This window comes from Dromiciops gliroides, chromosome 5 (assembly GCF_019393635.1).
Source record: "Dromiciops gliroides isolate mDroGli1 chromosome 5, mDroGli1.pri, whole genome shotgun sequence".
Classification (NCBI taxonomy): domain Eukaryota; kingdom Metazoa; phylum Chordata; class Mammalia; order Microbiotheria; family Microbiotheriidae; genus Dromiciops; species Dromiciops gliroides.
The window spans coordinates 166,292,833-166,310,109 of NC_057865.1; the positions used below are offsets into that span (position 1 = coordinate 166,292,833).

General features: G+C 40.4%; 1 protein-coding gene across 1 annotated transcript in view; it reads left to right on the top strand.

Annotated features, from left to right (window-relative positions):
- UPF2 (UPF2 regulator of nonsense mediated mRNA decay) overlaps window positions 1–15,951 on the top strand; it is a 201,291-nt gene extending 185,340 nt beyond the window's left edge. Inside the window, exon 22 of the mRNA XM_043966392.1 lies at window positions 14,970–15,951. Within this exon, the coding sequence (XP_043822327.1) occupies window positions 14,970–14,973 (4 nt within the window). The 3' untranslated portion in view covers window positions 14,974–15,951. The remainder of the gene's footprint in view (window positions 1–14,969) is intronic.
- The last annotated feature ends 1,326 nt before the right edge of the window (window positions 15,952–17,277 follow it).

Below are 17,277 nucleotides of genomic sequence, written 5' to 3' on the forward strand. Positions count from 1 at the left end.
AAGTGTCTGAGTATCATGCATTTCACGACTTTCTGTTCATTTTCATTTATTCTCTCTATATATTTATGTTGTCTCCCCACTAGAACCTATGTTCCTTGTGACAAGGGATTGTAACATTCCTTGTCTGTATTCTCACTGCCTAGAACAGCACCTGACACACAGGAGGAAGATAACAAATGCTTATTGATCGACCTAGAGTTAATCTTGCTTTCTGGCCTGAAGTTGTGGGAACCTAAGATCTCAGTGTGGGGATGTTTGCAAAGGCTGGAGAAGCAACCCAGTGAGTCTGAAAAGGTGCAGCAAGCCTAGGTCCCTCCCATCCGGAGGGATGGGAGGTCAAAGGGGCAGTAAAAGGGGAAGAAGAGATGGTATGGTACAGTGGAGAGAAGAGTGCCTTTGGAATTAGGGGACTTGGGGTCAAATCCTAATCCTCTGTCATTTATTTCTTGGATTGACCTTGGGAAAGTCACTTAACTTCCCTGGGGAAGAGTCAGACGGGACTTCAGCAGGCCATCTAGTTCAACCTATGCCTGAAAGAATCTACACTAACACCTACCCAGTAGCAAATGTCCTCCCCCTGCTCGAGTATTTCCAAGGAAGGGCAGTTCAGCATCTCTCCAATCGAGCCATTCTACTTTTGGACAGTTCTACTTGTTAGGAAGGTGGTTGTTGTTTTTTTTCCTGACAATGAGTCTAATTTTGTCTCTTGCAACATGTACCTGAAAAAACCGAAGGCAGTGGGGATGATCACTTCTGGAACCTTTTTTTCCTTCCCTACTGCATGCTTGTCCAAAATGACTTCAGCTTTTCTGGTGCTACATCACACTGCTGTCTCATACTGAGTCCCTTGGAACCCCTGATCCTTTTCAGAACATCTTCTTCCTTTCCATGTCTCTCCCATCTTATATTTGTAAAGCTGATGTTTTTGTACCCAAATGCAAATATTTCATTGAATTTCACCTTATTAGATTCCCAGTACTGTAGCCTGTCAAGATCCTTTTGGACTTTGGGGTCCTTTCAGATCTCTGAAAAAAATTTTTTTTTTTACTTTCATGAGTTTGAGATTCTTAGCAGGTTTGTGTATCATGGTACCCAAAATGTTAGGGCTTTTAGCATCTTCTTTCTCTGCACTCCTTTTACCAAGGGAGATGCTCTTTTGGATGTCTGGGAGGCTTAAAATTCAGATTTGGGGGAATTTTTTCTCTCTCTTAACCTATGTTTGTCTCAGTTTCCTCAACTATAAAATGGGGATAATAATAGTGCCTCCTTCCCAGGGTGGTTAAGAGGATCAAACGAAATAATAATTGTAAAGTACTTGGCACAGTGCCTGGTGCAACAGATTCTTGTTTTTCTTTCCACCCCCACCTTCTCTCCCCCTCTGTCCCTTCCCCCTTTTCCTTGTTCTTCTACCTCCCTCTCTTCCCCCTCTTCCTCTTCTTCCTCTTCCTCTACTTCTTTCTTCTTCTTCTTCTTCTTCTTCTTCTTCTTCTTCTTCTTCTTCTTCTTCTTCTTCTTCTCTTTCTCCTTATCCTTCTTCTCTTCCTCCTCTCCCCATCCCGCTCCCCTCCTCCTCCCCCTCCCCTCTCCCTCTCCCTCTCTCTTCTCCCCCTCCTCCCTCCCCCCCTTTCAGGGAGACATATGCAGCCGGCACTCTCCCTCAAGGATGCCAGGCTGCCCACTCTCCCAGCTTTCATTATTCACCCTGGATTTCCTTCCCTCTCAGCCTCTCCCTTGTTGAATCTAATGTCAAATCTGAAACTGAGAAGGCCTGTTTTATTTAAGTACTTAATTTGGAACTGTTGCTATTCTCCACCACCACCCTTCCTACCCTCAACTCTGAAGGCCATCTAGAAGACACACCCACTCCAGACATCTCCTCTGTGGCCTTTCATTAAGGGAGCAGCAGACCAGCACAGCTTGGTCTCTATTACTCTGCTCTCCCATTAACTGTCATTAGCTTGAATGAGTGCTCCACATAGTTTTCCCTTGTATTCACCTCTCCCCCACCCTGTCAATTACTACCTCCCTCAGAATTTTCTGAACCTAATCTTGGGGCGGGAGTGGGCGTCAGCTCTGGGAGTAGCTGCTCCCAGAGCAGTTCTAGAGTATCCATCCCCCAGAAAGGTAGGAACAAGGATTTGGAACTCTCCTTATCCTGCCACTGTAGGTGACCCAGAACCTGAGTCTGGTGAGTTACTATTAGAATAAAAGCTAAGATAACACAGTCACTTCTGTGATGTTAGAAGCAGAAGAACCATTTGGGTCAACCCACTTGCTTTACAGATGAGAAAACCAAGGCTCTAAGAGAAATTACTTGCCAAGATCATATAGTGAATATGTAAGTAGCAGAGACAAGATTCATACCCAGGTGTTCTAAACCTAATGCTTTTAATTTTACTTATCCATTTATTTATTTTTGCAGGGCAACAAGAGTTGAATGACTTGCCCAGGGTCACACAGCTAGTGTCATGTGTCTGAGTCTGGATTTGAACTCAGGTCCTCTTGAATCCAGGGCCAGTGCTTTATTCACTGCACCACCTAGCTGCCCCTAAACCTAATGCTTTTTCCATTATACGATATTCTGGCTAAGTCCTGTTCATTTGCTCTCTTCTTAGATAAGGGACCTTCAGCATAAATCTGCCAGGATTTCCTTTTTTCTTTAATTTCATAGAGAGTTGCTAAAAGAATTAAAATCAAGGTTATGGATTTCAGGGACAACATGGGGTGGGGGTGGGGAATTGGGAAGGTGAGTGTATACATTTCTAACACTTAAGTCATCAGGTGACATCAACAGTCTTTAGTTTCTTGGTCCCTGCCCTAAATTCCTTGCTGTCTTGTTCATAATCCTTATGTAGAAGTTCCTCCATCATTCCTCAAAAATTTATTAAGCACTTGCTGTGTACAAAGCACTGGGTTAAGGGATAAGGGAGATACCAAGTTTCATTAAGTCATGATCCCTGCCTTCTGGGAAGGTACAATAGGGGAATTTAGCAGGAGAATTAAATGAATGAGTGAACAAGGGTTTACTTACTGTTTGCGAAGCACTTTGCTAAAGTGCTGAACGTACAAATACAGAGACAGTTTCTGCCTTCAAGGAGCTTCCATTCTAATAAAAACAACACACACGGGGCAGTGGTTGCCCCACAGTTACCTGTGATTTACAATGTTATATGATAAGCACATTAGAAATTTTTGTTTTGATTTTTTTGGAGGTGAGGGGTAGAAGGTCTTCATGAGATCTCCTTAATGCACCAAAAGGAGGCTTAGCAAGCCTGTGACAACAACTAGTTTTTTCTGTTTATTTGTCATAGGCCAGGCTGGGTGATTTTTGTTACTTAAAATAGGGACCTATTTCTACCCATAAATGCCCATTTATTAAGACTCTACTTTGTATAAGACATAGAGGTGGGGTGGGATGGGAGACTCTTTGAGAGGAGGAGCTTTTGCATTTCTTTGTATCCCCAGCATGTAGCACAGGCCTGGTACCTAGTCAGGGTTTAATAAATGCTTCTGGATTAGCTTGTTGACTTCTTTGAGGAAGCTTTTTTTGAGAATTCCTCTTGCATTCATATTGTCCCAAATGAATGTTTGACCATTTCAATGCTTTTGCTTGCTGGAATCTGTATACTTAGAATTGAGTTGGTTTCAAAAATTCCCAGTTTTCTCACTGGTTAGGAGGAGGTGAGGGGTAACAAAACAGATAGTGACATACCTCTGAAAATTTCCCATGATTCCTATCCAAATCCATGAGGGTTCAGAGCTGATTACATGGATAGCTCCACAGATACTACACAGTTCTATAGGAGTTTTGAAAAGAAAGCGTGCCCTCCGTGTTGGGGGGACGGGAGGGGGGAGATGGGGACATGTTGGTACTTTTGTTCTTGCTGTAGCTTTGAAATCAAAATTCCTTTGTAAAAGCTAATTGGTGTTATTTGGTTGCATGGAGCTTGGGTGTCAGCTAGTCACCAGTGGCAGACAGCTGGGGAAAATATCTGGAATGGAGGCTCAAGCCAGTAATATTAGAGAAGAGACATTCCAGTCCCTCCGGGATCCCTCTCTTACCCAAGGATAATAAGCCCAGAGTCATATTCCTATAGGTGGAGAGGAGACCAAGGAGAAAGTCATTCCACCTAGGAGGTAAGACAGTAAGCAAAGTGTAGCAGTGGTGAGGCTGGATCAGATGTTCCCCTGAGAAAGTAGTCAGAGATGGATAGAGCCCCGGCCCTGGATTCAGGAGGACCTGAGTTCAAATCTGGCCTCAGACACTTAACACTTACTAGCTGTGTGACCCTAGGCAAGTCACTAACCCCAGTTGCCTCACCAAAAAGAAAGAAAGAAGGAAAGAAAGAAAGAAAGAAAGAAAGAAAGAAAGAAAGAAAGAAAGAAAGAAAGAAAGGAAGGAAGGAAGGAAGGAAGGAAGGAAGGAAGGAAGGAAGGAAGGAAGGAAGGAAGAAAGAAAGAAAGAAAGAAAGAAAGAAAGAAAGAAAGAAAGAAAGAAAGAAAGAAAGAAAGAAAGAAAGAAAGAAAGTAGTCGGAGAGAAAGCTGGTAAGGATTGGTGCCAAATTGTGCAGGACCTATAATAGCCCCATTTACATATCACTTTAATGTTAGTAAAACACTCAACATATTCTCTCATTTGACCCCTCACAACAGCTGTGTGAATTAGGTGCTGTTATTACCCCCCATTTCACAGATGAGAAAACTGAGGCACAGAGAGAAATCAAATGACTTTCCCAGGGCCACATAGCTAGTAAGTGTCTGAGATAGGCTTGGAACTCAGATTTTCCTCACTCCAAGTCCTACTGTGCTACCCAGCTTCTTCCAATGCTAGTTTAAGTTATTAGGACTCATTAAACCAGGCAGATTTTAGCTTTGGGGCAGAATCAGAGTATCTAGTCAAGATCACCTCAGATGGGCAGGATGAATAGATTTTCCTATATTTGTATAGATACAACTCAGATGATGTCTCTTAGTTCTTCTTGCTCCTCAAAGGTAAAACACAAGGGGAGTACATTGGAGTCAATGAAAAATCTGAGTTTTGGAGTGTGCCCATCAAGCCATAAACCCAAAATAACCACTTCCTCCTGGGACACAGGGCTGCCAAGAGGAGGACTGTGGACAATCAAGTCAGGGTTGGTCTGGGAGCCTTTCCTGCAGCTGTTTAGGGCAGGTACTTCCTAATCTGGGAGGTGTCACCCTGAGGCAGGAGGGAAAGCCCAGTTCTGAGAAAAGTTTTGGGAATCCCAAGTGGAAATGGAAGAAGAAATGGAAAAGTATAAATTCAGTTTTGTGTTGATCTTCTACATTTTGAACATTCAGCAAGGAAGCTACCCCATACATAAAGAAAAATGTGTCTTATCTGTATCTACATTTACATTTACACATGTGTATCCTAGCTCTTAAGTTTCAAAACTGATGTCTATGTGTATGTGTATATAACTCACTCTTTGAGTTGCCAAGGAGATCAGGACACTAGAGATGCATGCCAGTTGGCTGGAGCAGAAATCACCCCAGTCTCCCCTACTTGACCCCAGGAATTATACCCTAACCTGGAGACAGGTAGAAAGGGACTGATAGGACTCACAGACTTGTCCTACCTGAGATGTGTGTAAAGCTCTTAGCACAGTGCCCACCATATAGTAGATAGTATATAAATGCTTATTTCCTTCCCCTATCCCCCAACCCTCCTCACCCCCCCCAGTCCTTTCCCCTACTGGTCACAGATTGTGGACAGGTGAACATCCTTCCATCCCTACAGCCCTTCCTCTGATGAATTCCTCCTGGAACCTCCACAAATCCTCAGACCAGGATTTTCTAGAGGAAGAGCCTTAACAACTGAGGGTAACTGAATTGACTTTCTTTTTTTATTTACTTTTATTATTTTTTAAATTAAGAAGATACTATAATTATTTTTGTATATATACATTCTTTTCCTCTTTCTTTGACATATTCATTCGTTCCTCTTTTAGAACAAAGGACAAACAACATTGTATATATACACCTAGTAGTGATATTGCTAGATCAAAGAGTATGTGCAATTTAGTAACTTGGGGGACATCGTTCCAAATTGCAATCCAGAATGGTTGGACCAATTCATAACTCCACCACTATTGCATTAGTGTACCTGTTTTGCCATAGCCCCTCCAACATTTGTCAATTTACTTTTGTTCATTTTTGCCAATCCAATAAATGTGAGATAGAACTATGGACTTTCTTTATTTTGCATTTCTCTGATTCATTGGTTCTTAAACTTTTTGGTCTCAGGACCCCTTTACATTCTTAAAATTACTGAGTATACCCCAAAAGTTTTATTTATGTAGGTTACATCTATTGATATTTACCATATTAGAAATTAAAAAATTTTACTAGTTTTATGGAAATAATTTTCAAAAACTCCCTGAAAGGGTTTTAGGAACCTCCAGGGGTACACAGAACTACACTTTGAGATACACTGCTCAAATTAATAATGATTTGGACCTTGTTTTCATATTTCTGTTGAGAACTTATATTTCTTCCTTTGAAAACTGCCTGCTCATATTCTTTGATCATTTATCTGTTGGGTAATGGCCATTGTTCTTATAAATTTGGATTAGTTCCTTATATGATGGGCTTTCTATAGGAGGTGGCACCTGTACTGATTCCAGAAGGAAACCAGGGATTCTATGGGGCAGAGGTGAGAAGGGAGCACATTCTCAGCAGAGCAGACAGCCAATACAAAAACATGGTGGTGGAGATTTGATTTATGGGGAACATCAAGCAGAAGCAGGCAATTTATCCGGAAGGTGGAGAAAATGAATGTGCAGTAAGCCTGGAAAGTTAGGTTGGAATCAGATTGTAAAGAACTTTAAGAGAGCCAAACAAACGGAATGATTTTGTTATTACCTTGTTGTTAAAAGATATAGATGTATATGTGAGTGTGTGTATATACATATATCACAATATACAAATATGCATGTTATTGAATATACACACACTTGTATACATATGTATATGTGTGGATACAGAAGGCTGCATATTCAAACAAATAGAGAACCAGCCATACTCCTAGGAATATCATTGGGAAGATTCATATTGACACATATTAATTCTGTGACATGAGATTTAATCATTTAACCTATTAGTGCTGTAGAAAGGGATGTCAGAAACACTGCCAAAGACACTCCCAAGGATGACTTGAACCAGGTTAAAATGTACCTGGGAAGTATTTAACAAAATAAATACAAATACAGTAAAACATATGATGTTAATTTGTGGTTTTCTAAATAACCTGCAGGGATCCTTATCTACAGGCTGACACCACTGTTCTATATGACTCTCTAAGCATGTAGTTGCAAAGAAGGTGCTGACCTGCACTGGTAAAGGGGTGTTTCTCATCTGGGACTTTCCTACACCAATAAAATATCAGGTCTATTCCTAATGTAAACTGTAGGTAACAGAAGTTCATAGTTCCTTTTGCTCTTGGTATATTGAAATGTGTGTGTTGATGGTTGTTAAGTTTAAAGTAAAAAAGAACACTTAATGGGGGCAGCTAGGTGGCGCAGTGGATAGAGCACTGGCCCTGGAGTCAGGAGTACCTGAGTTCAAATCTGGCCTCAGACACTTAACACACACTTACTAGCTGTGTGACCCTGGGCAAGTCACTTAACCCCAATTGCCTCACTAAAAAAAAAAAAGAACACTTAATTAAAACATTAAAAACTAAATGGAAGACTTTGTATTGTGTTCAAGAGGCAAGAGAAGAAGAGGGTTTAGAGCTTCTTGGACCAGGAAACTGATCAGATGTATCTTTAGGAATATCATCACTTGGGCAGTTGTGTGGAAGATGAATGGGAGAGGGGATACTTAGAGGGAGGAAGACCAGTCAGGAAGATATTGGCAAAGTTTAATCGAGAGGTGATGAAGGCCTGACTTTGGGTGGTAGTGGTTGTGGAAGAAGGAAAAGGATGTAAGATTTATTATGGATGAAAAATCATCAAGTCTGGGCAAATGATTTGATTGGCAACTGAGGGACAGGAAAGAATGGAGGATGGCTTTCAGGTTGAGAACCTTGATAATTTAGAAGTATCCTCAACAGAAAGAGGGAAGTTTGGAGGAAGGAAGTGTGATGGGGGAAAGATAATGAGTTCTATTTTGGATATGTAAAGTCTGAGATGGCAGTAGGACATCCAATTGGAGATAGCCTGTAGGCCCTTAGTAATGTGTAACTTGTGCTCAGGAAAGAGTGAGGCTATAGATCTAGATTTATCTATAGCTACATCTGTACTTGTATCTATATCTGTATCTATATCTGCTTCCATATCTATAGCTATAGCTATCTCTAGGAGACATCTGCATAGAGGTGATACCTGAACCCCTAGGAATCCATTATATCACCAAAAGAGGAAGTATAGAAGGAAAAGAGGTTCAGGACAGAGTCCTGGGGGACACCCATACAAATGGTTATTTACATTTATTGCAATGTAGATTAAAAACAGCAGAATAGCTTCTAACATTTCAGCATTGTAAGTAAGTTGTAAAGCATTTTTGGAAAAAAAATACAAACATTTCTGAGGTACTAGAGATACGGAGACATATAGTTAAAACGGAAATATTGACATCTGTCACCATTTTGAGATTTTCTGATGTTTGAATTATCTAGATACTTTTTTTCCTAGAAAAGTTTAGAATAAATAAGCACAAAAATATGTATACCTATGTACATATATATATATGTAAATATCTTTTTGATATTATCAAAACAGCATACATTAGTGCAAAGGAATACAATACTTCCAACACAATACTATACTGACAAATATGGAAAGTCTGTGACAAAGGGGGTAGTGATACAGTGGAAAGAGCATTAGAAGGGATACAGTTAACCACGGAAAAGTCTTTGTAGCAAGTGTCTCTGATAAAGGTCTGATATCCAAGAAATATGGAGAACTAATTCAAATATGTAAAAACAAGAGGCATTCCCCAATAGAGAAATCATCAAAGGATATGAACAGGTAGTTTTCAAATTAAAAACAAACACCTAGGGGCTAAGTACCACCTTAGTCACCATTACTCTATGGTTCAGTGACATTGGACTTCTTGTTCTTCCTTGAACACAATACTTCATTTCCCAACTCAGCTCCTTTTCACTATGCTTGAAATGCTCTTCCTCCTCACTTTCAATTCCTGGTTTCCTTCATGACCATTCAAATCCCATCTTCTGTTAAAGGCCTTTCTTGGTTACACTAGCTGTGTGACCCCAGACAAGTGATAGTATAGGAATTCTCTTGTGCTATGAAAAATAACAAAAGGGAACATTTCACAGAAAGTTGGGAAGACTTATATGAACTGATATAAAGGGAAAGGATCAGAATCAGCAGAACCATTTCTCTAATTGCTACTGTAAAGGAAAAGAACTTTGAAAGACAAAACAAGCTATGTCTAGTACAATGACTAATCACAACTCTAGAAGACTGATTATAAAACATACTTCTCACTTCTTGGGTTAGAGGTGCACATTGAGACATACATTTTCAGACACAATGTGTTAATTTGTTTTTCTTGATTATATTTAATTGTTACAAAGGAGGACTTGGGGAGGTGGGGAAATGGATGGGGTAGTGGGAGGTACAATAATGCAAAAATAAAAAAATAAAAGTAAAGAGCATAAATGAAACTTTAATTTTTTTTCAATTACCAATTCTCTCCTTCCCACATCCTTCCCACTTCCCACTACCACCGAGAAAGAAAAAGAAAAACAAAACTTTTCTATCAATTATGCATAGTTAAGAAAACAAATTCCTATATTGGCCATGTTAAAATATGTTTGTCTTATTCTGCATCACCTCTCTGTCAGGAGTTGAGTAGCATTTTTCATCATCTGTCCTCTGAAATCATGGTTGGTCATTGCATTGATCAGAGTTCTTAAATCTTTCTTTCTTTTTTCTTTTCTTTTCCTTTTTTTTGCAGGGCAGTGAGGGTTAAGTGACTTGCCCAGGGTCACACAGCTAGTAAGTGTCAAGTGTCTGAGGCCAGATTCGAAGTCAGGTCCTCCTGAATCCAGGGCCGGTGCTTTATCCACTGTGCCACCTAGCTGCCCCTGTCTCTTCTTTCTAATCTCATCAGCCGCCCTCTTGACCTCTTCTCAGCCCCCTGTCTCCTTGTCCAGCCTCTCTCGACTGTCTGAACCCCCCCTGAGTCTAACTCCCAGGTCTATATATACCTTTTCTTCTCTCCACTCAAATCTCAGGGCTTCCTGCGCCCACACACCAAGCTAATCCACTAGCCAGGGCTGCGGCTGGTGGAGGTGGAGGGTGCGCTCCAGCCTCATGCCTCAGCACAGGCTACGCCAGAGCCCTGCATCTCTCAGATAGCTCCGCTCAGGTCGGAGGGAGCTGGGGGCTTCCCCCACCCCCCCAGCTGTCTGACCTGGCATCTTGTACAGCCCACAGGGCTTTTTGACTCAACTGAAGCTGAGGAGGAGGGGAAGAGACCCTGAGGACCTAAGGCTTTCTAATCTCAGCCTAAAGGTAGGGTCCCCAAATCAAAATAAATTTCCACACCCTTTTGTCATTTCTTATGGCACAATAGTGTTCTATTCCATTTCTATACCATAATCTGTTTAGCCATTCCTCAAATGATAGCCCTTAATTTCTAGTTTGCCCTGCAAAAAATATTGATACAATTTTTTTTAATATATTGGTTCTTATCTCTTTCTTTGTTCTCTTTGGATTTAGACTTAGTAGAGAGAGGTATTTCTGGATCAGTGACCCACAATTTTAGCAACTTTTCTGCGGGAGGCATAGTTCTGAATTGCTTTCTAGAATGGATGAATAAAACATTTTAAAAATTAGCAGAAGAGGGCAGAAGGAAGTTGAGAAGGGGACACTGAGAAGCACAGAAATGTTAAAACTACTCTATTTAATTTAACATGTAATTTAAAAAAAATCAGTAGGTTACAGAACTTCACAGTTTCATGTATAACCCTATTTTTCTGTTCTTTGTATATGGAAATGATCTTTTTTGTTGTTATTTGTAAAGGCTGTGATTAAAAAAAAAATCTAGAGCATTGACTATTGAGTCAGAGGTTGTTGTTGTTTCAGTTGTGTTTTACTCTCTGTGATCCAGTTTGAGGTTTTCTTGGCAAAGATAGTGGAGTGGTTGGCTATTTCCTTTTCCAGCTTATTTTACAGATGAGGAATGAAGGCAAAGAGGGTTATGTGACTTGTCCAGAGTCACATAGCTAGTAAGTGTCTGGGGTCAGATTTGAACTCAGGTCCTCCTGATTCCAGGGCTGGTGCTCTATTCACTGTGCCACCTAACTACCCATTTGAGTAAGAGGACCTGAGTTCAAATAATACCTCTGACGATTTCTACCTGTGTGGTAGGTAAGCCAACAAGTATTTATTAAGCTCTTATAGTAAGCCAGGCAGTGTGTTAAGGGATGGGTATAGACAGACAGACAAACACATGGTTCCTTCCCTCTAGAAGCTCACATTCTAATGTAGGAGACAACATATAAATAATTAGGTACATACAAGATATATATACGAGTAATAATACTTTGCATTTACATAGCACTCAGAGTGGCTAGGTGGCACAATAATAAAGCACCAGGCCTGGAGTCAGGAAGACTCATCTTCCTGAGTTCAAATCTGGCCTCAGAAACTTATTAGCTATGTGACCCTGGGCAAGTCATTTAACCCTGCTTGCCTCAGTTTCCTTATCTGTAAAATGAGTTGGAGAAGGAAATGGCAAACTATACCAGTATCCTTGCCAAGAAAACCTTTCATGGGGTCACAAAGAGTTGGACATGACTGAAATGACTGAACAACAAAAACGTAGCACTTACTAGATGTACATTTTGATCCTCACAACAACCCCGGGAGGTAGGTGCTATTATTGTCCGCATTCTACAATTTAGGAAACTGAGGCAGACAGAAGTTTAGCTAATGTCTGAGGCCAAATATGAACTTAGGTTTTCCTAACTTCAAGCCTAGTGTGCTGGTTCGTTACCTGGTTTATTATTAGTTATTTTAAAAGATATTTATTTATTGAATAACAAAAATGTTTTCAAATGGATCATTGACTTGGACAAAGGCCTAGATGGCACCCTGTCAAAAGCACAGATGACACAAAACTAGAAGTGAAAGTTAACACACTGGATCACTAAGTCAGGATTCAAAAAGATGTCACCAGACTAGAATGTAGGGTCAAATATAATAAGGTGAAATTTAATATCAGTAAATATAAAGTCTTGCTTGGGATAAAAACCAATCAACTTTATAGGTACATGATGAAACAGGCTTGGCTAGATGGTAATTTACCTGAAAATTATCTAAGCATTTTAGCAAACTATAAACTCAACATGAATCAACAGTTTACTATGGCAGCCAAAAAAAAAAAAGCTAATTTGATTTTAGGCTACATTAAGAGGGTAAAACATCCAGAAAGAGGAAAATAATAAATAGATCTAGAGAAGATCTCATAGACCATCTAGTTCAACATAATATAGGTGAGGAAACTGTTGTTTAAGTGACTTGCCTAAGGTCAAAGGTAGAATTTGAATCTTTATCTTCTAACTCGAAGACTCTTTCCACTGTACCCAACTCAGATGCTGCCTATTCCCTGATTTCCTCACTAGAAAGTGATTTCTTCCTCTTCAAATTCTCTTAGAGCACTTTATCTGTATCTCTCTTTTGCCTTTATTATGTTTATTCTTGTGTCATACCTATTGGTTTACATGCCCTAACCCACTTGTTAATCTGTAAAATCAAGGACTTTGCTATTGCATTATCTAATGTCCAGTAGAATGTCTTATTCCTAAGAAGTGCTTAATAAAAATTCTTGGACATTATTGAAGTATAGGTAGACCCTAGGTAATGCCATTAAATGGTTCAGACAAAACAATGTAATCAAAGACAGTTCCAGAGGAGCAGTGTTATAAGTATTGAAATGGGTGATTTCATTATTGTATGTTTTGGAGGAACATTACAGACTTTCACCATGCTATTGTAGTGCCTCTTCTGAGCTCATTCTGCCGATCTCTAAGTCTCCAGAGGACAGGTGAATGCTCCTCCCCTAAGGATGTAGGGATATCCCTGAAGGTTTGCAACTTGTAGTGTTATCACTCATGAGCTCCCATCCAGTGTGCTCCTCCAATAGTTATCAATCAGCTAATGTTAATGTACTTTTATAAAAGGGAATTTACTGAGAAGGTATAAAATAGAAGGCATAAAACACCTTCCCAAAAGGTAAGAGCACTGTCCCTTCTACAGATACTCGGCCCCTGAGGTGAGTACCCTCAAACTTAAAGCATAAAGGTAGTGAGATAATCCTTATTCTTATCCTATGGGCTGGCAGTCCATAAGATCTCAGAGAAAGAAAACAGTCTATGTTCATTTGAAAAGCAAAAGGGGGAATAGGGAGAACATTTATGAGCTATGTACAACTAAATAGTTGAATGATCTTGAACAAATGGGCAGAATAATACAACAGATATTAGTACATAAGCATTCAAACATGCAAATGTTATCACAAAGAAACTGGTCTGACTTGTAAGGAAACACATCAGAAAATGAACTACTGAATAACTACAATCTTTTTTTTTTTAAGAGAAAAATTGTTTGTTTTCTCTAGTGTGTCCTGAAAACTAGGATATACAATGGTGAAAGTCCCAGATATGGAGTTTCTCCAGAGGTTCTTCAGAAATAAAAAGGTCCCAATACTTATCCGAGATGAACCCTCCACATGTAGTACTTCATCTGAGCTACTTCCCCAATTCCTGCTCTAAAATCCAGTCTGGGTCCCAGAGGGCAGTTGACTACTTCTCATGTCAGGATTCTTTGATTGGGTAACCCTAAGGTTCAGAGATTGATTGATTGATTGATTGATTCATTTACCTATTCATTCATTCAATTATTTAATTATTTAATTTTGTGGGGGCAATGAAGGTTAAGTGACTCACCCAGGGTCACACAGCTAGTGTCAAGTGTCTGAGGCCTGATTTGAACTCAGGTCCTACTGAATCCAGGCCAGTGCTTTATCCACTGTGCCACCTAGCCGACCCCAGAGATTTCTAACTCAGTAACCTCTGATAAACATTGCAAAATGTTTTCTGTTTGTTGAATCTGCATAAATCTCTATGTGGAGGGCAATTGTGATTTTCATTTATACATGAAGTACTGCATAAGATCTGTATCAAGTTGACTGTTTTGACATTTTTTTCTATACGTGGCAATAGGGGAAATAGTCAAAAGAAAATGCTTAAGCCTTTTTAGGACCCCATAGAACTATTCCAGATTGGAGATATGGACAATGAGTTCAGAATGTACTGCAGATGATTTGCTAAAAGCAATCTTTTTTTTTAATAGATGGGGGAGAAAGAGTGTAATGGGTGATGTTCCAGGCTTTAGAATATGCACTGATTAACTCTTACTGGCACATTATATAGAGCATGTACATATTCTTTGCTCCTGCTAATTCAACTTGTAAAACTTCTGAAGTCAGTTTCCAGCCATGAGTGATTGAGGGGCTAATGCTATATAATGAAAAGTCTTTGGGTTGGCTGAGAAGCTGAAGGAGTAACTCAGCAACGGCTCATCTTCCTTCCTTCCTTCCTTCCTTCCTTCCTTCCTTCCTTCCTTCCTTCCTTCCTTCCTTCCTTCCTTCCTTCCTTCCTTCCTTCCTTCCTTCCTTCCTTCCTCCCTTCCTTCCTTCCTTCTTTCCTTCCTCCCTTCCTTCCTTCCTTCCTTCCTTCCTTCCTTCCTTCCTTCCTTCCTTCCTTCCTTCCTTCCTTCCTTCCCTCCTTCCTTCCTTCCTTCCCCCCTCACTTCTTCCTTCTTTCCTTCCTTCCCAGTTTTTAAGTGAAGAGGACTGCTGTGAGCTCCCAGGTAGGAGTGGGGCAGCAGACCTTGTCTCCTATCCAGTCACCATGTGTCCCTGATTGCTTGGCATTTCCATTTCTATTGTGTTTCTTCCTTCCTGATCTTAGGTGAATGGTTATCCAAAGACAGAATGGACCAGGTTACAAGAGCTTCACAAGGCCGGAAGAGCTACAAAAGGTCCCCTCAGCAATCAGAGTCGATAACAGAGATCACCAGAGGCCAATAGCAGCACTAGATGAGTCCAGTGAGGAGCTCTCGAAGCAGCCAAATGACCTGCTTGACCCAGCCCAGAAGTGGATTGACCCATAAGCTAAGACACTGAATCATAAAAGAGCTATTCCAGCTATGCAAGGGAATGATTTGTACATTGGTGATGCCTTACCCTAAAGAAAACTTGGTGGGGACTCCTAGAAGAGAGAAAAGGACTCCCAGGGGCAGGAGTTGAGAGGTACTCCTTGGCACCATGCATTCTCTAAAATGTGTTTGTACTTTAAATTTTAGTTCATTCTTCCCAGGGACCTTGTGAATAGGCAAGAGAGGAGTGTTATCTCCTAGTTTGGGGTTTGTTTTATAACCATTGTCCTTGCTATACCTTCTCAGTACATACCCTTTTGTAAAACAATACTTTGATATCAGCTGTTTCATGGAAATTGGGGAGAAGTTAGCTGGATAATTGATACTAGGAGAGCCTACCAGATATAAGCAACAGTAATAGAAACCCTGGCCCCTTAGGGTTACCCAGTGATAGAACCCTGAGGGGAGAAATGGTCCACAGCTCTCTGTGGACCCAAACCGCCAGTGTGAGTGGGGGTTGGGCGAATACACCTAAAGGAAGTGCTACCATTTATTAGCAATGATTGGTACTAGTGGTATTATGTGGGGCCAGTCTATAAACTCAAAGTGTAAGAGAAAAGTAGAATGGCAACTTATGTGTAAATGTTGATTACCACCATGGAAAAAGTATGTTTGTAGAATTATAAAGACTAAGAGAGGTCGCAGAAATTTTAATTGTTTTTTTGATGTAGTTTATGAGTGTAAACTTGATTAAACACACAATAAAAAAGGAAAAAATATACAGAGGACCCTTAAATCATCTGCTAGGCTATCCCAGCATTATTTTTATTACAAAATAAATATTGGTTACTAAAACATATGCATGTTATTGAAATAGCATTGATTACTTGTTTTATATCCCTGATGGTACCTAAAATATAGCTGTCCTTAGGGGGAGTTGAGGTTGGGAAAGGGGTCAGACTCTGTGCAGAGCCCATCTATCCCCATATCCACACATAAATGCTTATAGACAGGGTGTGCGTCTGTGTTTTCTTAGACATAGGCCTATGTCATTTTCTTTTTAGCACTAGCTAGCAAGCCATCTTTTCCCTTTTTCTCAAAGTCAGTACCTCTAGTTAGTTATTCACCGTACTCAAAGGAGGAGTAGGCACATAGTAGCCCACTTGCAGTAATTGAAATTCTACCTAGACATGTGCTGAGAAGGTTGTCTTAAGAACGCCTGTGAACATGATCGCATAGTTAACTATTAAGGTTACTACAGGTAAAATATCACCAGAAAGATTTATATACAACATGGCTATTAACTCTGACCTGGTAGCTTGCTGTAGAGGAAGCCAGCTGATTCAGTGGATAGGATGTTGGTTTTAGAATCAGGTAGGCTTGAGTTCAAATCTTGCCTCGAATACTTATTACAGGTTTGACTTGTACAAGTTATTTCAGCCTCAGTTTCCTCAGATGTAAAATGGGAGTAATAATAGTAGCTATTTGACTAGATTGTAGTGAGAATCAAATGAACCTTACACAAATGCTAACCATTATTAATATTATAATATTCTAGAAAGGTAGCAAGTCAGGAAATGTAGTTTTTGCAACATACTCATTGTTATGTTGCTTAAAAAAAAGGGGGACAGCATGGAAATGTATTAGTCTCCAAAACTGAGGCTATGGCTTGTCTCCAAGGGGATATGACAAACCAATTGGAAAATAGAAAGATAGAGTGGGAAGATGGGTCCTGTCCTACTCTCCCTTCTGTAGCCAATTGGAGGATTTGTCTCTCGCACACCCACATGATCCCCCAGCACTCTCCCAATCTGATATTTCCTTCCTTGTGCAAGCTGCCAACCTTCTTACTCTGAGCCTGCATCAGAGCTTCAGGGCAGTTATAATTTAACTTCTACCTGGAATCCCACAGCAGCACCTGTGCAGGTACCACTGGGAAAATCCATAGCCATCCCTTGACACCCAGATCATCTCACTTCCTCAGGGCTCTTCAGCACAGAGAGGGCTGCCTCTGTGCTCTGGGTTAGTGACTGGTGAATAAAAACCTACTCTCCTTTTTGTTTTGGGTGGGACCAAATGAGTTGTACAGTATGAGCAGGCATGGATGGATTGTGTTCTGCA